The sequence below is a fragment of the Tamandua tetradactyla genome, chromosome 24 (assembly GCF_023851605.1).
Source record: "Tamandua tetradactyla isolate mTamTet1 chromosome 24, mTamTet1.pri, whole genome shotgun sequence".
Lineage (NCBI taxonomy): Eukaryota > Metazoa > Chordata > Mammalia > Pilosa > Myrmecophagidae > Tamandua > Tamandua tetradactyla.
Window position 1 is genome coordinate 13,198,691 of NC_135350.1, and position 24,286 is coordinate 13,222,976.

The 24,286-nt window shown below is 38.8% G+C and overlaps 1 protein-coding gene across 2 annotated transcripts; it reads left to right on the forward strand.

Moving 5' to 3' along the window:
- The first annotated feature begins 8,762 nt into the window (after positions 1-8,762).
- Positions 8,763-19,401, forward strand: PLA2G12A (phospholipase A2 group XIIA). Of its 2 annotated transcripts, XM_077142562.1 has the most exons (5): positions 8,763-9,091; positions 15,515-15,591; positions 16,631-16,796; positions 17,439-17,514; positions 18,440-18,548. In XM_077142562.1, the coding sequence occupies exons 1-5, from the start codon at positions 8,884-8,886 to the stop codon at positions 18,444-18,446; spliced, it is 534 nt and encodes a 177-aa protein (XP_076998677.1). In that variant the 5' UTR covers positions 8,763-8,883; the 3' UTR covers positions 18,447-18,548. The 2 variants fall into 2 exon arrangements, with proteins under 2 accessions (XP_076998677.1, XP_076998676.1); XM_077142561.1 differs by lacking the exon at positions 17,439-17,514 and having other exon boundaries at positions 8,781-9,091; positions 18,440-19,401.
- The last annotated feature ends 4,885 nt before the right edge of the window (positions 19,402-24,286 follow it).

Sequence of the window (24,286 nt, forward strand, 5' to 3'; positions counted from 1 at the left end):
TATTTGTACAAGTATTACATCAAAGTGAAGTATGTTTGCTTGTATTAGAAATATATGTTCCTCTCCATTAACATTACTGTTAGAAATTCCAAATAAGCCATTAGAAAATCAAAAGGAGCACCGCTAAATCTTTTTTTTTTTGCAAGATGTTTGCAAAATTTTTTTTGCAAGATCTTGCAAGAAGACTACACATTCAGCTGTTTTTTGTTTACCTGACAACTTGCCAGGCTTTCTCCCCTGTGTGTCTTTATATGGCCTTCTTATTAGGACACCAGGTTGTTGATTTAGGACACACCCTAATTCAGGATGACCATACCTTGACTTGATTACATCTGCAAAGACCTTACATCTGAATCAGTTCACAGTCACAGGTACTGGGCGGGGGGTGGGAGAAGTGCCACTAAGACTTGGGACTATCTTTTGGGGGCACACAATTCAGCTCACTACAATACACAAGGCCTGCCCTGGTCTGGACTTTTCTACCTCTCTGGTTAAGTCCTCAGCTATACCCTGGGCTCTAGTCACACTCTCTGTTCCCCAGTGTGGTTGGCTCCTCAAGTCACAGGGTCTTTGCTTTTTCATCAGCCTGAAAAGTTCTCCCAAAATTCAGATTAAGCTCACCTCTAGGAAGCCTTCTTTGACACTTAGGCTGATTCCTTTTACCATTGCATATGGCAAAGTATAGTTTAATGAATAATTTTCCTGTCTCCTTAGTAAGATGGTGAGTCCATGTGGCCAGAGTTAAATGTAAGATGGTGGCAGAGCTCTACCTCTTGTGAGCTCTGTTCCCCAATCACCTTCAGGAAAGATCATGCTAACACAGCCACTGGACAAAATCTTCTATTTAATCAAATCATTTACCAACTGTTTTACTCAGCACTCGTCATCTGCCTGGAAACTATTTCTATAAGCCCTGGTACAAAGAACTTGTCAAAGCATAGTAAGAGTTTGAGAACCAGTGCAGATGTAATCAAATGATATCCAGAAACAGGAAAACATGGTCCATGTTTAGACAAAACAGAGAGAATGAATAAGAAATTGAAAGAAAATATCAAATCAAATAAAAATGTTTAGTGAAGGTTAGCTTCTAAAAGGGAGCTCTAATTAAAGGGAAATAAACGTGCCCAAAGTACTGGGCAAAGATTGATTACGGCTGGAATTACTTTACCTAGGATATAGGAAGAGACTAAAAAAAAAAAAAAAGAAAGAAAGAAATGGCTCTCAATTATTTCTATTTTGTTGATTTTGTGTTATTGCATAATATTCATTTCCAAGTATTCTAAGTTGATATGTTACATTAAATCCAATAAATGTTGCATTCTTATCTCATCTACACCGTCTGTGTTCCATGATGCCTGTGTCATTTACGAGATTATTAGGGGCTTTTAGAATTATCTGATTGACTGTATTTATTATTGTACTGGGAAGCTCCTTATAGAAAACAAAGCCTGGTTTCAGCCGCCCAAAGATCCCATCCCAACATGCTTATATCACTCAAATGAATATCAGCACAAATAGAACAAAATTTATATTTTCAACTTTGTTTTGATAATACTGACTATGATTTCTGTTTCCAATCCCTTTTCCTTTTTTTCTTCCTTCAACTGTAGTCATGTTTTGTCCCCAAAAACTGTAGCCAAATTTCTCTGGTGAATGTCATCAATAATATACATGTTGCTAAATCCAATGGTCAATATCCAGTCCTCCTCTTCCTCGGTTTCAGTAGAACTGATAGTTGTCTTTTACTTTGGCACACTTGGGTACTACTGTTTCCGCTCTACTTCTCTAGCATTGCCTGCTGCTTCTTAGTGTCCTTAGCTGACTCTTAGACCAAACCTTCTAAGACTTAGACCTTGCTCTGCATCTCTTTCCACACACTTTTTGATAATCTCATCTAGTCTCATAGTTTTAAAAGCTATCTCTATGGTGACAACTTCCAAATTTGGTTGTATGCCTTATCACTGCCTCAGAACTGCTGACTCAAATTAAGCTCCTCAAAAATGGGATATCAGAACTTGATTTCCTAATTTTTTACCCCAGACCTGCTCCTTCCACAATCCTCCCCAATTCAGTGAGTGAGAACTCTCTATCCTTCCAATTACTTTAAGCCAAAATCTCGAAGCCATCATTGATTCTTCTCTTTCCTTCTTATCACATATTCAATCCATTGACAAATTCTGTCCGATCAACCATCAAGTTACATCCAGAATGTGACCACTTATCACCCTCTACTGCTCTGTCACTGGGCCAAGCATGCTCATGTCTTACGTGGCCTATTACAATAGCTTTCTAACTGCCTTCCCTTTTTGGTTGCTGTCCACCTACCACCTATCCTTAGCACATAGCCAAAGTAGCAAGTCATGTTACTTCTCTGCCCAGAATCATCCAGTGGCTTCCCATCTCCCTCAAAGTAAAAGCTCAAACCATTCCACTAGCCTGCAAGGCTTCTTTCCCTTTACCTCTCTGATCTCACCCTCACTTCATCACTCCATTCAAGCCAAGCTCTCCATCTCGCTATTCCTTGAACATGGCAGGAGACTTTCTCCTTAGGGTCCCCTGGCATCTACATGGCTTGCCCTCTCATCACATAAAATCTGAAACCCACACCCACAGAAATACATTCTGGACTCTCATTCCATTTTATTTTTCTCCGTAACATTTATGCCCATCCGTCATATTACATGTTTTTCAATTATCTCTCATCTGAAAGTAGGTTCTGGAGCAAGGGCTTTTGTTTGCTTTGTCCACTGCTGTATTTGTGTTCCCTAGCATAGTGCTTGGAAGCTAGTAGGTGTTCAATACATAGTTACTGAATGAAACAATGAACTGTAATTAGTACAAAAATGAATCACTTGATATTACAAGAAGCTGGAGAGTGAACTGCAGGCTTGTCCTCTCATGGCTTCAAAAAGGCTGTAGCAATTCCACTTTCACATCATCACTCAACATCGACAGGCAGGAAGGAGCAAAATGAGAGCAGAGCTCTGCCTTGCATCCCTTTTCAAAGAGTGAAGGAAACTATCCCCGAAGCCCCATTGCAGACTTAGTCCTCATCTTAAAATTGGCTCAAATTGTATCATATGCCCATTTCTCACTCAGTCATAGAAAAGAGAAATGGAATCACTATGATTGACTTAGACCACTCAAAATTCTTCCCCTAGTGTTTGGGAGAGACACATGACCACAGTATTTATGGACAAACTACCCTTTCTCTAACAAGAAAGACCTGGAAGATGGCTATGGGTTTGCAACCAACAGTAGCTGCTACTATGGTAAGAAAGGCAAACCACAAGATTTGCTGACTAGATGAAAGTGCCCAGCAAAGAAGACTCTGTCAAATATTTTATGCGAACTATTGGGGAGAAAAAGATGGAATTGGGTAATCTGGAAGAAACTACATAATACGGTCAATTGGGGGGGGTGGCTTCACACAGGCCCCACTCCCCCACACTCCCCACAGTTGGTTTAATCCTCGTTATCACCTTCCGGAAATTCTTTAACTTTTTTTAACATGGGGCCCTTTTTAAAAATTTTATACTGGATCCCAGAACTTGTGAAGTCAGGCTTATGATCAATGTCTGGTCCTGGTATTTGACAATAGGAATTAAAAGAAAAAACTAAATTTTGGAATTATTGCAGTAGAGCAAATATCTATTGATTGACCATGAAGAAAATGCAGAGAACAAAACTTAAACCCTTATTTTCCAGAAAGATCTCAAGAGGAACACAGTAGTCTAGCAGCCAGAGGAACAAGCATTTGAGAATTTAATTCCTAAGGAGAGATGAGATATAAAAGACTCAATTTGAGTCCTCAGAGCAGAGGCTGTAATTAAGGTGTTAGAAGTTAACTGAGGAAATTAAATATCAAGTTGCCTATGACCCGGCAATAGCACTACTCGGTATAAACCCAGAAGAGTTGAAAGCAGTGACACAGACATATGCACACTGATGTTCATAGCAGCATTATTCATAATTGCCAAAAGATGGAAGCAATCTGAATGCCTATTACAGACGAGTGGATTAACAAAAAGTGGTATATACATACTGCGGTGGTGTGACAGGATTTATGTACCCTAGAAAAGACATGTCTTAATCCTAATGCAATCTCATGGAAGCAACTGCTTCTTTTAAATCCTATTCAGTACTGTATGTTGGGAACTTGCTTAAATTATCTCCATGGAGAAGTGACTCATCCAATTGTGGGTATTAACCTTTCATTAGAGGGAGATGTAACTCTGCCCATTCCAGGTGGGGCTTGATTAGTTTACTGGAATTCTTTAAAAGAGGAAGTATTCTGAAGAGAGATGCAGTCCACCAGCCAGCAACCTTTGGAGATGAAGAAGGAGAACACCCCTGGGGGATCTTCATGAAGCAAGAGGCCTGGAGTGGAGTCTAGCAGACATTACCTTGTTCACCATGTGCCTTTCCAGTTGAGAGAGAAACCCTGGACTCATTGGCCTTTCTTGAGTGAAGGTAACCTTTTGTTGGTGCCTCAATTTGGACATTTTTATAAACTTGCTTTAATTTGGACATTCTCATGGCCCTAGAACTGTAAACTTGCAACTTAATAAATTCCCCCTTTTAAAAAGTATTCCATTTCTGGTATATTGCATTCCAACAGCTAGAAATCGAGAACACATATAATGGAATATTATGCAGTGGTACGATGAAATGATGTCCTGAAGTACATGACAAGATGGATGAGCCTTGAGGACATAATGCTGAGTGAAACAAGCCAGACCCAAAAGGATAGATACTGTATCCACTTTTATGACCATGGTAAAGGTAAAGTTAGAGGCTTATAATACAGAATATAGGGGACTTAGAGATATATAGAAGCTAGAGATGGGTGACCCGTTAGCTAATGAGGTTGAACTCAAATGAGAGGGAATAGATAGAAGTGGAGGCCGTTCACTAGTGGGTCTATAAGTGATATTACCATATTGAAGGTGAACATGATTGAAGGGGTTGTAGAGACCCATGTGTCCCACTGATTAACACTACAGTTAATGTAAATATTATTTATAAATAATAAAAATAAATATTTATTTATAAATAATAAAAATATAAATAAGTTTTGCATGAACTACTTCAAAGGTACGATTGTTGTACAAAGAGAGTCTAAGTTCAGGGCACAGGGAGAAAACTGCTATTGGATATTATGGGCTGTGTGCAACAGGAAAACATCAGCAGTACCACAGCAATAGCAGGGGTAAATAATGGGGGGGGGGGGACAAAAATTAACGGGATTTTAAATTCTTATTTGGTGAGGGTGTGTTTAATGGTTATCTTTCTCTTGGGAACAATGAAATTGTCTAAAACCGAGAGTGTTGATGAACTGTGGATGTTGGGCATTATACATGATACCTAATAAATGCAGATATTTATTAGGTATATAAATACCTAACGACTGAAGGATGCACTGACTGAGATGTAGATTGGCAAATGAATGGTATATACATATTACTGAATATTGTGCTGCTACAAAAAGGAATGAAGTTGTGAGGCATGCAATATTATGAATGAACGGGTGGAACATTTGATGAGGCAAAACAAACCAGAAACAGAGGAGCAATTATGGTATGGTCTCCTTTAGAAAATGCTTATAAGAAAACCGGGACCTAGATTGTAAGCTCTTATACCAGACACATTTAGTCTGGAGTCGTAATTATTATTTCTGGATTTTGGGAGGCTGTTTTATATATGTATAACCTGATATATAGAGATAAGAATGAAGCTGATCAGGTCAGGATTGAGGTAATTCAGGACATAGGGGTAAAGAAGACATTGTCTTTATCTTAGAACTGCATCTACTCTTTGAGACCAAGGCAAGAAAGATTGATTTTGTCTAGAACCTAAATTTTCTATAGCACATAATCTAACTCAACCCATCTGGAGAGTTCAGTTAAATCGAAACACAGGGAGTCCAGAATAAGAATGAGAGCCTTTAATTCTGTATAGCCTAATGTAATGTCTGGATACATCCTAGAATATAATAAGCAGATAAACAAGAAGTATTGGCAGGGGGTGCAAGGGTAGTTCAGTGGTAGAATTCTCGCCTGCCATGTGGGAGACCTGGGTTCGATTCCCGGCCCATGCATTTCCCAAACAAAGAAATGAAAAACCAAACAAAAACTCAACAAATGGTGCTGCAATAAGGGGATACTGACATGGAAAAAGAATGAAATGTGACCCCTGCCATACAGCATACAAAAAAGGGGATTGGCAAAATTCCTTGAGGGATGGGAGAAAAAATATGAAACTATTAAACTTCACCAGTGGGAATTTTTACTGATCCTGCGTCAAACATTAGGGACACCCAAATCAATATGCCATGCCGTCGATCATGAGTCTTACTCTTGTGAAGCTGACCTATGTAGTGGAGAAACTTAGCCTACCTATAGGTATGCCTGAGAGTTACTTCTGGAGGACCTCTTCTGTTGCTCAGATGTGGCCTCACTGTCTCTAAGCCCAACTCTGCAAGTGAAATCATTGCCCTCCCCACTACATGGGACGTGACATTCAGGGGTGAAAGTCTCCCTGGCAGTATGGGAGATGACTCGCAGGGGTGAGTCTGGACCTGGCACCATGGGATCAGCAATGCCATCCTGAACAAAAGGGGGAAAAGAAGTAAAACAAATAAGATATCAGAGGCTGAGAGAGTTCAAATAGAATCGAGAGGCTATTCTGGAGGTCACTCTTATGCAACCTTTAGTTAGACATCGCAACCTATCATAACTTGCCAAACCCCAACCAAAACCATTCCTGCCAATCTTAAAGAACACCTAGGACAATCTAAGATTCTACAAAGTTTCCATGCACTAGGGTAACTTTCCAGAAGCCTACAACCTCCAGATGGGTCCCTGGACCAGAGAAGTCCTGAAACCTAGAGGGGGACCAGCCTCTCCTGAACATTAGCTAGTTCCATCTCCCTACCCCATATTATTGACAGCCCCTTAACATGAAAAAGTTAGAATGGCCAGAGTAGGTACAGTTTAACAAATGAGTATGATTGCTGAATCATTATACTGATACCTTTTTTAGCCTCCAGTATCTTAGAGCAGCTAGAAGTAAAAACCTAAAATTGGGAAATTGTAACCCATACCAAACTCTGAAATCTGTTCTACAACTAATTGTTGCTCTGTGCTTTGAAATTTATTGCTCTTTTGTATATATGCTATTTTTTACAAAAAAGGTAAAAAAAAGTTTATTGTGATGATAAAAAAGGTATTTATTCCTTCTAGCCTCCAATATTCTTGGAGCAAGCTAGAAGGAAAAATCTCAGATGATGGTATCATACCCCATGACAAACTCTGGGATCTGTCCTGTAACTACTTGTTAAAGCGTGCTTTGAAAACTATTGCTTTTTTTCTTTCTTTGCTTTGCATATGTTATAAAGAAAAGTTAAAAACAAGAAGTTAACTGAATCACCAAGGAAAAAATGTATAGAGAAAATGAAAAAAAGGGAAGACTTTACGCGCATTTACCAGAAGCTGGAACAAGATTACTTTGCTGAATTCTGCCCTTTGTTTTGGAAGACTTATTCCTAGACCAGGGAGTTTCTCTGGAAGCTCTCCATTAAGGGGAAGGCTGCCTTTTCCTGTTTCTAATTAACTCGAAAGTTTGCCTCCCTAGGAGAGTTGTTTAAAATGTGAGAGATCATGTACGTAAGGTGCCTGAAACGGTAATAAAGAGGGATGTATTGCTTATGAACGCTGCACTGAACATTTATTATAATGAAACTCCTAACACACACAAGACACCCAACTATTTACTGGTAATTTTTATTACAGAAAGGACTCACCTATTTCCAACACTTGCAACATGACTCTGATTCCTATGGTAAAATTCTTAGTAACTGTTTGGATGCAAAGATAACTAGATATTTATAGTTCTGGTGAAAAATTATTGCAATAGTTATATAAGAATCCTACCCACCACTGGGAAAAAATACAGAGAAGCCATTGGATCTATCAAGTTACCAAACGCCTTGAGTAGGAAAACAATGATTTCTTTGATCAAGATTTTTTTTTTTACCGCAATCAAATGTAGAGTACAGATTCTTCCTTATCAGGGAAGAAAATTTACAGGCACTTAAAAAAAAATTATTGTTGTTGTTGAGTGTTTTTTAACATGAAACCATCTTTTTCTTCCAGAAAGTCCAAAGACGCATCTGGCTCAATGTAGTCAGCATCACGCACCCGCCGCCGCCATGGATTGCCATCTCCCGGCTCCCCCACTCGCAGAGACAGCTGGTCAGGAGGACCAGGCTAGAGGGTGGAGGCCAGAGTGATATTCCCAGACCGGAAGGCCAGCTGGACCCCTCTGCCTGGGTCAGTGGGAGCGTATTTCTCCCAAGCTGTCCACACTCGAAGTTTGTCCCTCGGAGTGACTGGATTGAACCCCGATAGGTCAGACGAGGACTGGAACTTCTCACCATAGCGCCATCCGCGGAGCTTTAAAAAAAGTACCGATGCTCACTGCCTCCCCGGACCAACCTAATCAGAGTCACTGGGGACGGGGTCCCAACATCCGTACATTTAAATGCTTCCCGGGCTCATCGCGAGTGATGGTCACAGCCCCCGCGTGCGCGCCGCGGACTAAGATCCCGTCTCCCCCAAGCCGTCCGACGCGCCAGGCTTCGGCGCCGGCACGCGGGCGCGGCCACGGGCGCAGGTGAGCGGGCGCGCCCGGCCGCGCGTGCCCGCGGCGTCGTCGGCGGCGGCGTCGAGCGTGGCCCACGCAGTCCGGAAGGAGGCGTGGACATGGAGTCGGTGGCCGCACGGTAGGCCGGGCTCGTGGCGCCCCGGGGGCTCCGTGGGGACGCGGCCAGCGCCGCGACTCCAGGAACCGGAGGGGCCCCGCGAGGCCGGCGCTGCGCGGATGGCTGTGCTGCCGCGGCCCGCGCTCGCGCTCCTGCTCCTCCTCCTGGCGGCCGCTCTCAGTTGCCAAGAGGAGGCCCAGACCCCCGACTGGAGGGCGACCCTGAAGACCATCCGGAACGGCGTTCACAGGATAGACACGTACCTGAACGCCGCCCTGGACCTCCTTGGAGGGGAGGACGGGCTCTGCCAGTACAAGTGCAGTGACGGTGAGAGGGAACCCGGGCCGGCGAAGCCCGTGCTTGCGGGGATGTTGGGGACGTGGGAGCAGGGGAAGCGAGGCAGACCTTGACGGTGTCCTTTGACCGTGGAAAAACAGCGGCGGGCAGAATCTTGCTGTTCGCGTGATTGGGCAACTCGGTTACAAGTTCGCATCACAATGGTTAGAATGTGGTAGGTCGCCTCAGTGTGTACTCCCCATTCGGTTTTCGTTGCTTCTGGTTTCCTCTTTTTTTGTTTTGGCGGAGAGGCAATTGCAGGAGGTTGCCTGAGAATTTAGTGACCCACGAATCACAGTAATGGAACGGAACACATCGAGATGTTAGCTCCTCGTTTTAGTGCTTGTAAATTAAGCATTTGAACATGCAAAGCAAACCTGGAGTTGTAGTCATGCTGTTTTAACTTTCTCAGTAATTGATTTTCAACGTTTGTTTGTTTTCCTGCAAAGCTACAGAAAATAAATTGCGACCTTTGTACAGACTTTTGGTGTACCCGGTTGTTGAGTCTATGAAAATTAGTTAGGATAACTTTCATAGACAATAGTCTTCCAAGATTTGACAGGAGTTTTCTTTCCTTGGGTAGCAACGACCCCTTCTTGTCCTTGTTGGTTAATGTAATTGTTTTTTACTTAAATTCCTGTTTGACTCTGAAAATGTATTTGGTGGCACTGTAGGTAATAATAAATCCAGTATTTCAGGTAGAGAACGTTTTGTTGACCCACTAAGCTTTTGAATGCCTAAATATTTTCATAGTTCAGATACAGTTCTTCGACTTCTTTGGGAATTCAAAATTCAAAATAAGATTGCACTTGGGAGATAAATGTTTCCAATAAGTTTACCCAAGGTTTGGGCCCAGCTAATGCTGGTAGATCAAATAATAGAGAATTCAGTGACTTTAATATTAAAACCAGATTGTATGTAAGGTCAACTTTAAAGCAACCTCTGTCGTGTAAAACTGTGATGCCAAGTGCTGCTCATAATTCTCAGAATAGTTTCTAGTTTTATGCTAGTGGAGGTAAAGAATGAGGCATACCTTTGTATTCTGTGAAGTATTGTATAGGTGTTAAGACAAGTTTCGATGCTTTAAGTTTATGCCTGAATGTTACTACCTATATGGGCCAGGAAGGATTTGTTTTTTTATCTTTTATATAGAGCTTGTTCAGAGGAATAGATGCATAATTTCAGAATTAAATGGGTTGCCTTCATGAGGCAAACATTATAGTAAGTCATTCCTGTTCATTATTCAAATATTTGAGTGCCTACTATGTGTTAGGTATTGTTCTACTAGTTGAAGCTTTAACAGTGAACAAGATAGTTGAAATCTCTGTTCATGGAGTTCATATTCTGGTGGGGAAAGACAGTAAGCTCATAAATAAGGTAAATGACATGGCAAATAATGGAGTATATGTGAATGTGTAGTATACCCGGGCTTGGAGAAAAATAAAGCAGAAAAGATAACATCAGTATTGGGAGCCAGTCAACTCTTCTAAATAGAGTTTCAGGATAGGCCTCATGGTCAAGATACTATTTAAGCAGCAACCTGAAAGTGGTAAAGGTGATAATACAATAATCTGGGAAAAGGGTGTTCCAGGCAGAGGGAACAAGCTCAAAAGACCTGGGGAGAAAGATCAATCAAAGGTGATTCCGAGGGCTTTGGCCTGAACTAAAAAAAGGATATTGTAGCCATTTAGTGAGATAGGAAATACTGGAGGACCAGTCATCATAAATTGATGATGAGTCAAGGATCTAGAGTTTATTTACATTTTTAAAAAACCTCACAAGTTGATTGGATATTACTGCTATTAAAATATTTTAAAAGTCCTTCTTTTTACTGAATCTTTCTAATCTTTCACAGGCCCCACTAAGTTTACAATTTATAGCAAGATCAGCATAAAAAACACAAAATGAATTTGAAAGTTTAAGAAATGGTAGGTAGGCATCAGTGAAAGTCCTTTTGTATCTTAGTAAGTACGAAGTCACCATGCTATTAATTCCAACACAGTGGGAATTATTGTTTTAGTTCCTGTTACTTGAGAAATCTCCTTGGAACTCTTATTCGACCTTTCTTATATATTTTAGAATGCAACTAGCCAAATCAGAGCCAAAGAGAAAGAGGCAAAGTTGGAGGAGCATAGTGATTAAGGGGTAAACTTTATTGCGATAAAGAGGTCGAGGGAGCTTAAAAGAAAGTTAATACAAGAAGGATGTGGTCAGATTGAAGGGCCCAGATTTGTTGCATTCAGTTATCTTTGCTTTATCTAAGGACTGACCATAGGTCGACTTACCTACTCCTAACCATCCTTCCTTATATAGGAACAAAGCTTTATCCAGAGTTAAGTAAAGTTATTTAGGGGAACAAATGTGATACTTCCTACCTTCTTCCTAATTCTTTTTCTTTCTGGCAACAGAGAAAAAGATTTGAGGAAGAAAACATTTTCATTTCCTTTGAGAAATAGAAAACATAATTGGATCATAAAATGTTTTTAGCAATTATGAATATCATTGATTCACTCAGCAAATATTTATAATATAAATAAATATTTCTACATGATAGGTCTTAGGGATACAGCCCTGAACACACAGACAAAAATATAGATTTGTGGTGCTTACTTTGTAGTGGACAAAGACAAGCCATAAAAAAGTGTATAATATGACAGTGATAAGAGCCAGGAGGAAAAATAAAGCAGGGAAGGAGGTAGAGTACTGGGGACTGGGGCTGTTGCAATTTTATGTGTTGTGGTTAGGGAGACCTCAAAGTAAAGACCTGAACTAGGGGAAGGAATGAACCGTGATCACATGTGGGGAAAGAGCATTCTTGGTGCGGTAACCCCCAGTTCGAGGCTCTGAGGTGGGAATGTGCCTGACATACTGGAAAGGCAGCAAGAGTCTGCATGATTGTGGAGGAAAATCCTTTGTAAAATGTTGAAAATAAAGGAGTAACATGATGAGATTTATGTTTGAATAGGATCACTCTGGTTTCTTGTGCTGAGAATAAAATAGGTGGAGGATGGGGGGAGCAAGAGTGAAAGCAGGGTGACCCATTCATGATAACGGATTTAAAGTCTCAAGTGTTTGAGAGTGCTTGTTGGGATTCAACCAGGCATCTCTTATAAAACACACTGTTAAGAACTTTGTATGACCCAACAGCCTTTTCCTTATGCTTCTTTTCATCTGCTTCATATTCTTCTAGATGAGAAAAATGGGTCTGTTTGGAAGTATTTACATCAAAATAAGAAAAATTTGTAGATAAGGAACTAATTTGTCTCAATCTAGGTAAATCTTTAGATTTCAGCTGTCCATACAGATGATGAAACATAAAACATCCAGAGAAGGAGCAGTTGCTTACATCAGAAAGTGAAATTGATGATCAGTAATTCCATGTAGTTGTAGTTTAATGATTTAGTATGTTAGAAGTTCATATGTGCTTCAAATGGTATGGTCAGGGAATGCCTTGTTAAGAAGGTATTCTAGTTGCAAGCTGCTGGAATGCAATATGCCAGAAACAGAATGGCTTTTAAAAAGAATTTATTAAGTTGCAGTTTTACAGTTCTGAGACTGTGAAATGTCCAAATTAAAGCAAAGCTATTTATATGTCATATCTAAGGCATCTAGGGAAAGATACCTGGTTCAAGAAGACCAATGACGTTTAGGGTTTCTCTCTCAACTGAAAAGGCACATGGTGAACATGGTGACATCTGCTAGCTTTTTCTCTAGGATTCTTGTTTATTGATGCTCCTCTAGGGTTGTTTTCCTTCTTCAGCTCCAAAGGTCTCTGGCTGCCTGGGCTCTTCTGGCTCTTGTATCTCTGAATCTTTTCCCAAAATGTTTCCTCTTTTAAAGGATTCCAGTAAACTAATCAAGACCCACCTGGAATGATTGGAGTCACATCTCCCTTTAATCAAAGGTTAATAACCACAATTGATAATCTAATCAAATTTCCAACCTACAGTGCTGAATAGTGATTAAAAGAAAAGGCTGCCTCCACAAGATGAATCAGGATTAAAACATGGCTTTTCTAGGGTACATAATCATTTTAAACTAGCACAGAAGGTGAAGGAGCAACTTTGTAGATATCAGGCAGAAGAATATCCACATAGAAATGTGGCAGGTTGAAAGGCCCTGAGGTAGGAGCATACTTGTGGAACAGCAGGGAGGTCAGAGGTGGTGGAATGGAGTGAGAAACAGGAGGAATAGTAGGAGATGAGGTCAGAGAAGTCATGGGAGACCAGATTATATAAGATCTTACAGGCTAATGAAGGAACTTTGGCTTTTATTCTCATGGCATGAGAAGCCATTGGAGGGGTTTTGAACAGAGGAAAGACTTCATATAGTGTAAATTTAAATAGGATCACTCTGATTCAGTGTTGAGATTGTACTATGGCTGATGGTGGGGTGGAATTGGGGAGAAAGGATAAGGGTACCACTTAGGAAGTTACAGCAATAATCCATGGTGACTTGGACCAGATGATAGGAATGGAAGTAATGAAAATAATATTTTGAAGGTAGATTCAACAGGGTGTACAGTCTAATTGGATGTGTGATATAAGAAAATGAAAGTCAAGGATGGCTAAGGTTGTTGCCCCTAGGTGCCTGGAGTTGCCATTAACTGGAAAAAGGGGACTATGGATGGAGCAGATTTATGGGGTGAATGTCAGGAGGCACATCTTAAGTTTGAGATGGCCAGTTGACATCAAAATGGTTAGTATGTCCCCCCCGTGATGGCTCTTACATGTGGAAAGCAAATCATAACCAGTTTTCTTCAGAATATAGGAATAAAATTAGGAGGTAAGAGTTGAATGATCACAATGGCTCATCTGTGATAGCCTGGGACATCTATAACCCTCCCTCCTCTCTCTTGGTTGGTGCTGAAGACCCAAGAGCAAATTCTGTCATTGGTTTCCCCTTTTCTAGATTCATGTTGTCCATTTATTTCCTTCTGTTCACAACTGTTCCTTCTGACTGGATTGACCAGACTATAGTTTGATATCTTCATGAGGTTATATTCTCTATGAGATGAGACTTGTCACCTCTGTTGAGCATGGAATTTAGCAACTCACTTAAACCTTTTATAGATCATTTCTTTGAATGGATTACTTATTTTGATGGCAGATTACTGAAAGGGTGGCTTTTTCTTTTCCCTCGCATTATTTTTAGAAGGTATCTTAATTTTTCCTCTAGTAATACATGAGTGAAAGTGGAATGCTTTGCATTTTTCCTAGATATCAAGTATGGTACAGTATTTGGAAACTATGCTTTGTGGTGTGACTGATATAAGTGGGGCTATTTTATTTTTAGTAATAAAGATAAATAGTAGTCCCAAATGTTTTAAAGAATTCTTATTTAAATAAAAATAGGGAATGGGCATATTTTGTGTTTCCCTAGGGGAACAGAAGATTGCTTACAGGTAGAATTCACCAGAAGGCAGAAGAAAAAATTTCTTAACACTTAGTGGCATTTCTCAGTGGAATAGGCTATTTCTTGATGTAGGAGGATCATGGGAAACGTTCACAGAGAAAATAGATGACTGATATTTTGGATGATTTCTGTATCGGTTGATGTATTTCTGAAGAACCCTCCAATATTTAAGATTGTTGTGGTGTTGTCATAAAGATGTCTCCTTGTCACTGAACCACTAGTGGTAGAATTTATGCTCTGGACTATTAGGGAGTAATAGTATAGCCAGAGTAATAGGGTTTACTGAGCCATCTCTGCTCCTGACCTTTTCTCTTAGCTAGCAAGGGGCTACATTTGTGAAATGGCTCACTGGAATTGGGAACAAAACGTGTGGTGCTGTAATGACTTATAATGGTATTAAGGTAATTAAATGATCAGCCATTGGTCTTGTCTTCCTTAGCTTTGGGGTCTAACTTAGTAAACTGGTTAGTTAATGGTTATTGAGCTTTGGGTACAATAGAAAATTTGCCGAAGATTATGAAGATACAGTCCTTGCCTCTAGGTTTCTTAATTTTTGTTTTATTTATTTATTTTATTTTTTTGCCTATAGATTTTAATCTACAAATAAAAGTGTTAGAATGTACGGAATATCAGGATGCCTTCATCTTTCATACATATGGACTCAATCTGGGATGTAACTCTGAAATTTCCAGAAATCTAGGATCAGCTTTTGTAGGTTTTATGTGATAAGGGTTTTAAGTAATCGTTACATTGAGGAACTGCCACATACATGTGTACATATATATGTATACATTCCTCCTTGCAGGAGAAATAAAAATGAAGTAGCAAATTAGCATTCTTAATGCTCACCGGCTAAAATGCTCACCATAGTCACTTAAGATAGTTTCCAAATAAATATTAAATATTTCCAAGGCTAGTCTAGCACATTGTGGACCTTTTTTGAGTATGTATTGTATTTCTACTATATTGGAAAATTAATTATTATATTTTATTTTATAGGATCTAAACCTTTCCCACGTTACGATTATAAACCCTCCCCACCGAATGGATGTGGCTCTCCGCTGTTTGGTATTCACGTAAATGTTGTTTCTTGTTTGATAAGATTTTTGACTGGTAGGCTACATAATACTATTGCAAGACTAACAATGTGTTTTCAGATTTGGAAATAATAATTTTACTTATAGAAGTAGTGTCTGGTTTATTACATTCTTTTATGGCTAAGGGTAACTGTATATTTAATTACTTAAGTAAATGGAGTAAAATTAATGTTTTAATTTTTAATTGTATGGATGTTAGTACCATTTAAATCATTTTTCCTGATGTCACAAACATGGCTTAAAAGTTTAATTTTGAGTATGCAAATAATGCTACTTAGGAATAAAAGGTATTGATAAAGCATAAAATTTTCTATATTGAAACTAACTTAATGCCTGGGGCCTGCCCATGCCAAAAAATAAAAATAAAAAAGCAGCTGATGGAACAGTGATGTATTTGTTGTAGAAGAAGCTGGATCCAAGCCAAGTATTACAGGGGAAAAGTATTAATGAGGATGATTCATAGTCACATATAGAGTGGCCATGAAGATACAGTTATTCAAAATGATTGTAGATACTGTAGATTCGAAGTAATGGTATCTTTGAGGAATGGATAACCAAAGATTTTTAAAAACAAAAACAAAATTTGAGTTATAGGAGCTCAAAAATTTTCAGGGAGTTTCTACATAAAGTACATTTTATTTGGGGGGGATATCCAGAAATCATGCATGTCTGTATACTAGAGAAATCTTTTAGTGCCCTTAGCCTTATCTTTGTTTTTAAAACTGTATTTTGTGTTTTGAACAATTGGAAGTTGTAATTGTCATCATCAGGTAGCTCTCTTCTTAATGTTGCAAAACAGGGAGAAGTGGGGCATGGCTGAGAGGGAGTGAGATGGTGGGTGTGGATGAGAGTCATGGGGAACGTCATAACATGGAAAACATTTGCAGGCAGAAATGGATTGGGGAAGTTACCTGTAGAGCAGTCATTGTCATTTATTTCTAAAACTGTTTGCATGTGGTACTTCAGCAGAGGATTTTCGAGTTTCTTTGGCAATAATCCATCCAAATGACTCTTTCAGCTTAACATTGGCATCCCCTCCCTGACAAAGTGCTGTAACCAACATGATAGGTGCTACGAGACGTGTGGCAAAGGCAAGAATGACTGTGATGAGGAGTTCCAGTATTGCCTCTCCAAGATCTGCCGAAATGTGCAAAAAACACTAGGACTAGCTCAGCATGTTCAGGGTAAGGATGGTCTTGTTGGTCAGAGATGAGTAATAGAGTTTTAAAAGTTTTATCAAAAAAAAATTTTTTTTTGAAATTTTCTCAAGGAAGGAGCCAGTAATTTGAGTGATATAAAATGGCTTATGGTCACAGAAGCAAAAGGCATTAGGAACCTTGTAAAGGTATGTGAGGCAGAAAGAGAAGAATTTGTCCACCTTGTGCCCTTTCATATACCTTTAATTACGCAGAGCCTAAAATTTGAAACACCTAATCTATAGTGAGTTTAAGAGTAGAACTGAATTTGGAGTAGGAGGTTCTAGAAGACATGGGTCTAGACTCTGTTTCTTTCTTTGTATCCTTGGACATGTTCTTAGTCTCTTTCATCTTTGGTATCATCATTTATAAAATGGAGAGAATAATAACATTGACCTCACAGAGTTGTCATAAGGGTGACATGAGTTAATATTTGTGGAAATATACATCATACATCACTATTCAAATATTAGTAGTCACAGCATTTCTCCTGTCAAGCCAAGGATGCACCATACACTGAAGTCAGAAGGGGAAAAGGCAGGGTCATGGGAACGGGCAGGAAAGAAAACTAACAAGCATTTATCAGAATATATGTGTTAGATACCTTATGCATACGCTCATTTGATACAGCAGCCCAACCAGGGAGGCGTTATTTCCATGTTTCAAGGAAGGAAACTGAGATTCACAAAGAAGTAACTTGCTCCAGGTGACATACCTAGTCTTCAAACTAGAACTATGACTCAAAACCCCTGTTCTATTTACTACAGTATTCTCCAAATTGTCTTATCGTTCTTATTTTGAAATCCTAACTTATACCTGCCAAGCAGCAAATTTCTGCTCCAGGTGAATCTTTTAACTCACAACCTCTGTATCCCCATGCTTGCGTTTGGCTAAGTTAACGTAAACTAGTATACAGCTGAAGCATAGATAGAGGTATTTTCTGTTTTCTGATATTTAATAGTCCTAGCCTCTACACTTCAGTGGCTGATTGTGTTTCTTGATAGTCTTTTTGGAGAATTCTGAAAATATTAAGATTTTGTAGTTAAATCAATGAGAAGTTTCTTCTTTAAAATGAATGCTTGAAACTGAACATACAAGGGTAATATGTTAAGATAATCTCAACTGGTTATTCCTGGTGTATTAGACTGAAAAAAGTAAATTATTACCTTTTTCATAATCTTAAAATAGTTCAAAAACCTACCATAGGAAAAGCACCTTTGAGTCCTATGCCCCTCACCTCCCTGGCCAAATTTGAATTTTGGTCAAAGAAGGGAACAGGTTTGTATTTGCTTTAAGCATTTTAAACAGTATGTTTAGTTCTCAGAAGCCATTGACCATAATTAAGTGTTTTGAATTTTTTTTAACATTGTCATTCATGTAGTGCGAAAACTTTGGGTTGGGTGGTTGAATGCAAACAAAAGGTAAGATATGTGGTAAAGAGAGTAAAACTTAAAGTCTGTGTGTACGTTTATATACTATTGGCTTGAGAGAGTCTGGGATGGCTTTCTTCTGCATACATTTGAGTGACCACAGAGGAAGTACCTGACACCGTGCTGTAGTATATAATATATACGCAAAGACAAAAATGCTTTGCAGTTGCCCAGCAGTAATAGCATTTTCTTTCTTTGCAGCATGTGAAACAACAGTGGAGCTCTTGTTTGACAGTGTTATACATTTAGGCTGTAAGCCTTACCTGGACAGCCAAAGAGCTGCATGCTGGTGTCGTTATGAAGAAAAAACCGATCTCTAAAGAAGACGCTGAAGGTGGTTACAGCAGTTGAGGACAGGAAAGCACAACCTCGGACGAAGAACTAATGTTTTTACAGCATTAAGCCACTGTATTTTGTGAAAGATTATTTTAAGGCTTACAAATCTTTATACTTTGACATTAAATCTGAAGCTGAAAAGAAAAAAAAACTGGGGGATTGGTGGGGAGGTCATGCCTTCCCTCCCAGATACCTTCCTGGGTGATGCTGTCTTAGTGTGCCAAACTGTCTCAGCCCATCCCAGAGAGAGCTATGTGTTAAGAGGGGAGACTTTTTGAAAAGAGGAGGTCTGCAACTCAGTAATTGTAACTATATTTATAAAAAAGGAGGTCAAATGTAAAGGTTCGCTGTAAGATATATTCACCATTATCAACGTTACCTTACTTAGAAATACGGGAAAATACTCCCTTAGATATTTGTTTACTCTGAAATTTTCAAATACTTACACATTTATGCCTGGAGGGATCTGACTTACTCTTTTCTCTATTTTATACATAATATGGTTATTTCTTTATAACCCTTTTAGTTTATGAATATGCCATGTTGCTATTAAGGACAGGACTAGTTACACAGATAGGTTTCCATGTGTGCTTCTCTTGTAAACTTGGAACCCATTAGCTGGTAACATCTCAGGGAGCACAACCAGGGCATATAAGTATCATAGAAGATGATGTAAACAAGATTCAGAAGCACAACCACTCCTAGTTTATGAACCCATATATATGGCAGATATCATATTTTGCTGTAATCTTTGCCATAACTGGATAAAAGATAAATTTAATGAGACAAATGAAAAGTTGTTTAACATAATATATTTCAGAACCCTACATATTGTTGTGTTTGTTGTTTATTCCCTGGCACTTGGTTGAGATTCTGAGATACTTTAAAAATATCCACTAGTGGGTTTAGTAAAAATTGTTCCAAATGATGCTATTTTAATTTTTAACTGTGGAGTGAAAAGGGATGGATACAGTAGGGCAGGGTACCAAGAACTACCATTATAAATAAATCTCTTATTTACTTTGACAATTTAAAGCTTAAAAGATTATTTACATAGTAAAAGAAAATTATTTGTTTGAGAGAAAATTCCAGAAAACTTCAGCTACCCCTGAAAATACCTTAGAATTCTCATCTGTGTTTCCTCATTTGTGTTCCTGTTCTGGTTTGCTTACCACTGGCTATTTGATTTTCCCTAGCCCAGTATCCCAGAATATATAACTCTGGCCAAGGCCAAAGTTAAGACATTGCTTATAAAGTCAGAGAAGGACAGCACAAGGAGAGATGATTCTTTGTAAGTCATTACAGGTGGAACGGGGCAGAAGGAAAAATATGTTCTGGGATAAAAGGCCAGGTTCCTAACTTTGAGTATATATCATTACAGGGAACCTAATATATTACCAGACTGAGATGGTAGCAGCTATTCTACCAAGGGATGTGTTCCCTATTAGATAGGACAAGTGTATCTCTTGTAGCTAAGGGAGCAAACTCTGCTAAAATTTGACTGTTATCCTTAATTGATAGCTTATTCCAAACTTTGTGAATGCTTAGTTTGCAAGTTATCAGTATAACTATGTTAAATATACATCCAGGTAACTTTATAATTAATTCTTAAATTTTCTTAGCAGTCCTGCTATTGGCTCTCTCAAGAAAACACAGAGCCTTTGTAAAATATTTGATTTGTCGTCATAGATTGAGTACAAAATTAGAAGTAATTTTTGTATGTTTAGATTTTGTAAAACTAAATTTTTTATCATGGAATAATTTTATGTTTACAGAAAAGTTGTGAAGATAGTACATTGAGTCTCTGTATCCCCTCATTCAGTTTCTCCTAATATCTATGTCATCATGAAATGTTTTTCAGAAACAAAGACACCGACATTTGGTAATTACTATTAACTCAGTTTCATTTAGATTTCACTAGTTTTTCCACTGATATCACATTTACTTTCCAGGATCCCCAGTCTAGAAACTACATTGCATTTAGTCGTCATGTCTAATGAGCTTCCTCTGATCTGTAACAGTTACTTAGTCTTTTTCTGATTTTCATGACTGACAGTTTTGGGGAGTACTGGTCAAGTCTTTTGGAGACTGTCCAAAATTTGGGTTTGTCTAATATTTTCCTCATGAACAGACAGGGGTTACACATTTTTAGGAAGAATTCCATAGAGGTGAAAGGTCCTTCTCCTCAATCACGTCATCCCAGGGCTTATATGGTGTCAATTTGATTTATTACAAGTGCTGTTAATCTTGGACAGTTGGTTATAGTAGTAACCAGATTTCTCCACTGTAAAGTTACTATTTTTACCTTTCCACACCTCTGTACTTTGAAAGCCAGTTCAGTCAATGCATGATGAGGGGTGGAGGTAAGGAAAGTGAGATGAAACTCTACTTCTGGAAGGGGGATTATCTCTCTCTATATAGTGTATTAGTCAGGATTCTCTGGGGGAACAGAACAGACAGGAGAAGGATATTATGAGATTTTATAAACTTGTCCTACACAACCACAGGATGCACGAATCTGAATTCCATGTGGCAGGTTGCAAGCTGGATACTTTACTGAAGGTTTTTAATGAATTCCCCAGGAGAAACTGTCTGTTGGAAGTAGAAATGAAAATTCTCTCTTCTGATTGCTGAAATCATCACTTCTTTTAAACCCTTAGTTGATTTAATGAGATACCTGTCTCTGCTGAATGCAGTCAGCTCACCTGATGATTCAAGTCCATGAAATGTCCTCACAATAACAGTTAGGCCAGTGCTTCCTTGACCAAACGGCTGAGCACCAGTACCTGGTCAAGTTGACACGTGAACCTAACCATCCCTTATAGTATTTGGAATTCTGCTCTTCTGAAAGGAGAACATTTATTTATTCAATTATTTTATCAGTATGGCCTCATGTATTTTTTAATACTTTGGATTATAATCCTTTACTACATTTTTTTTGTCCAAATTGTTACAGTTTTGGTCATTGGGAGCTCTGTCGGGTTGGCTCCTGTATCCCTTTGACATAACCCATCCTTTTGATTTTTGATCTCTTCCTGCACTACAAGATGCTCCATGCTCATCTTGGGTATTCTCTGCCCCAGTCCCTAAATTAGCCTCTTCTCCAAGGAGCCCTGGATCCTTTTATTTGGAGAATGGTATTTAGAAACCAAGATCAGTACTGAAACTTAAAGTCCTTAGCCAACTCCCACCTATCCTAGGAATGGAGTATATGAAATAGAAGTAAATTCAAAGGATTTTTAAGAACTTTTGGTTCTTATTATCAGTGTTTACCCCCATTAAACCTAGTGTTTTTACCCGTACCTTAAATTTATGATTTTGCTTCCTACCCTTTGGAAAACTTGAGAGCCAACAAAAATTTTTGCAGTCATCAGCAAGGAGACTTTGAAGGGCATTATAGAAACTGAATAAGTAAGTTTGAGTCAAAAAGTGTAACATCACTGTGGCTAGTGTGCAAGTGATGCTACTGATCCCGTTTTCGTTAAACTGTGCCCAAGAATTAGCTTTTCTAACAAGTTCACAGATAATGCTTATAATGCTTGTTCTGAGACCACAGTTTGAGAAGTGGTCTAGCTAATTTTCAGTAGCTAAAAATAACATATTGAAAGCTTACTGTGGGCTGGCTCCTGTTCTAGGAATCTTGAATTTACTGTCTGCTTTGGAGTAGATTTGGTCCCAGTTTCACAGAGAAGTATTTAAAACTGTGAGAAGTTAAATTGCATTATTTGTCCAGTGCTCACAGCTCATAAAATGGTGAGCCAGGATTAGAACCCAGGCTCTGTTTAAGTATACAGGCTGTTTAAATATTTTGTCTTTAAGATGGACAAAATAAAAATTTACTTTAAAATATATAACCACATAGGCTATAAAGGTAATTAAAAACTCTAGGAGAAAGAAATGACAAATCCTTTCTGTCTGCTGCTTTCAGAATAGTGGGAAGGTCAGCCACTTAGAGATGTGGACAGGAATGTTTTCACGATTCAAGCAGAGGAGTTCCTGAAAGTTAGGCAAAAGGAAGGTTCCTGGTAATCAGATAACTCATTAAAACTGATGAAGTCCAGAGTGCAGATGCTGAAACCCTGAATCTCATTCAATGGATAAATATTTATTGAACCCTTCCCAAATGCTAAGCAACTTCAGCTAGGTAATGAGGAAATCAAGAGAATGTGCGAGGCACTATCCTGAGCGCTTTACAGTCATTGAATTCAATCGCCATAATCTTAGGAGGGAGGTAATGGTATTCCATGTCATTATTGCAGAGTAAGTTACTTAGATAAATGATTTCTGAAACATTTTCTGTGTACAGTGACCATGGGGAGAATAAAAGGCTTTTTCCTTTGAAAAATATTCTGTTTAATGACCAAGCAAGACTTTTCAGTCACAAGCACAGGCAGCAGAGGTTACTAGATTTTATTTTTTCTCTCCCAAATAATAAATATTCATAGGAGTTGAATCCCTTATAGTTAAATTTTTTTTTTTAAAAACATTTGTATTGATAAATCTTCACACACATTCCATATGTGGTGTACAGTATCATCACAGTTGTGTATTCATCACCATGATCATTTTTTAAGAACATTTGCATCACTCCAGAAAAAGAAAAAAGGAAAAACTACATACCATATTCCTTACCCGCCCTCTCACTGAGCACTAGTATTTCCAAAATTAAACCAAATTTATTTTACCCTTTGTTTCCCTTCTTATTTTTTATCCGTATTTTTTTACTCATCTGTCCATACAATGGATAAAAGGAGCATCAGACAGTTTTCACAATCACACCATCACATTGTAGAAGTGAATAACTATTTACTTAAGTATTCCTTATACTTGAAGGTATTAGAAATGGTTCCTTAACACATTTTTTATGTATTTTTTCATTTCTAAGTTGGTTTTGAAATAAAAAGGTCCAGTAGAGTGTGATGGTTAATTTCATGTGTCATGGATAGGTTATGGTGTCCAGTTGCTTTGTCAGACAACACTGGTCTCTTTGTTACTCTGGGTATATTTTATATGTGGATGTATAATTGCAGTTAGTTGATTACCTCTGCAGCTGATTGCATGTACAGCCCACAAAGGAGATTACCCTTAGCAATGAGGGGAATCATCTCATCTAGTTGGTCGTAAGCCAGACTTGATTTCAGAAGTCATAGAATTCCTGCCTCCAGCTAACTTGCTTCTTCTGGGTAATTCAACTTTATCTTGGAGTTTCCAACACGCAGCCAGCCCTATGGAATTCAGACTTTCCAACCCCTGAGGTCGTGGGAGCCAATTCCTATAATAAATTTCTTAAAATTAGGCCATATTTTCATCCAGTCTTAAAGAGTTTTCGGTGGAAGTCTTACCCCATAGCCACCTAAGGAAGAACTAAAACCAAAATAAAACGCTCTTTTGCACCAGATTAGCACACTCTGAGTGGCACAGGTGAGGACAAAATGTCAAAAAAGATATATATGCCCCGAAGTGTGGACTTCAGACTTGTTCTGCCAATATCTGCAGGATTACTTCCTGGACTCAGCTCCAGCTAGCAAAGCCAGACTTGAAAATCTAGGAGTGCCTCTAGTTACTTTGGCCCATAACCCCTATACAAACAAAGAGCATTTAAAATAAATTTTACAAGTCCTATAAAGTAACTCGAACTGTGGAAATGACTAAATGTGAAACAGGAAGGGATACTCAAAACCCTCAACACTGGAGGAAGTTAGGGAAGACAAA

What these genes read in the sequence shown, in the direction of transcription:
- PLA2G12A (XM_077142561.1), top strand. Translation starts at nt 8,884, where the DNA reads ATGGCTGTGCTGCCGCGGCCCGCGCTCGCGCTCCTGCTCCTCCTCCTG. An exon ending in CTCCGCTGTTTGGTATTCAC is followed by an intron (nt 15,592 to 16,630) that starts GTAAATGTTGTT and finishes TGACTCTTTCAG; the next exon opens with CTTAACATTGGCATCCCCTC. An exon ending in ACTAGCTCAGCATGTTCAGG is followed by an intron (nt 16,797 to 18,439) that starts GTAAGGATGGTC and finishes CTTTCTTTGCAG; the next exon opens with CATGTGAAACAACAGTGGAG.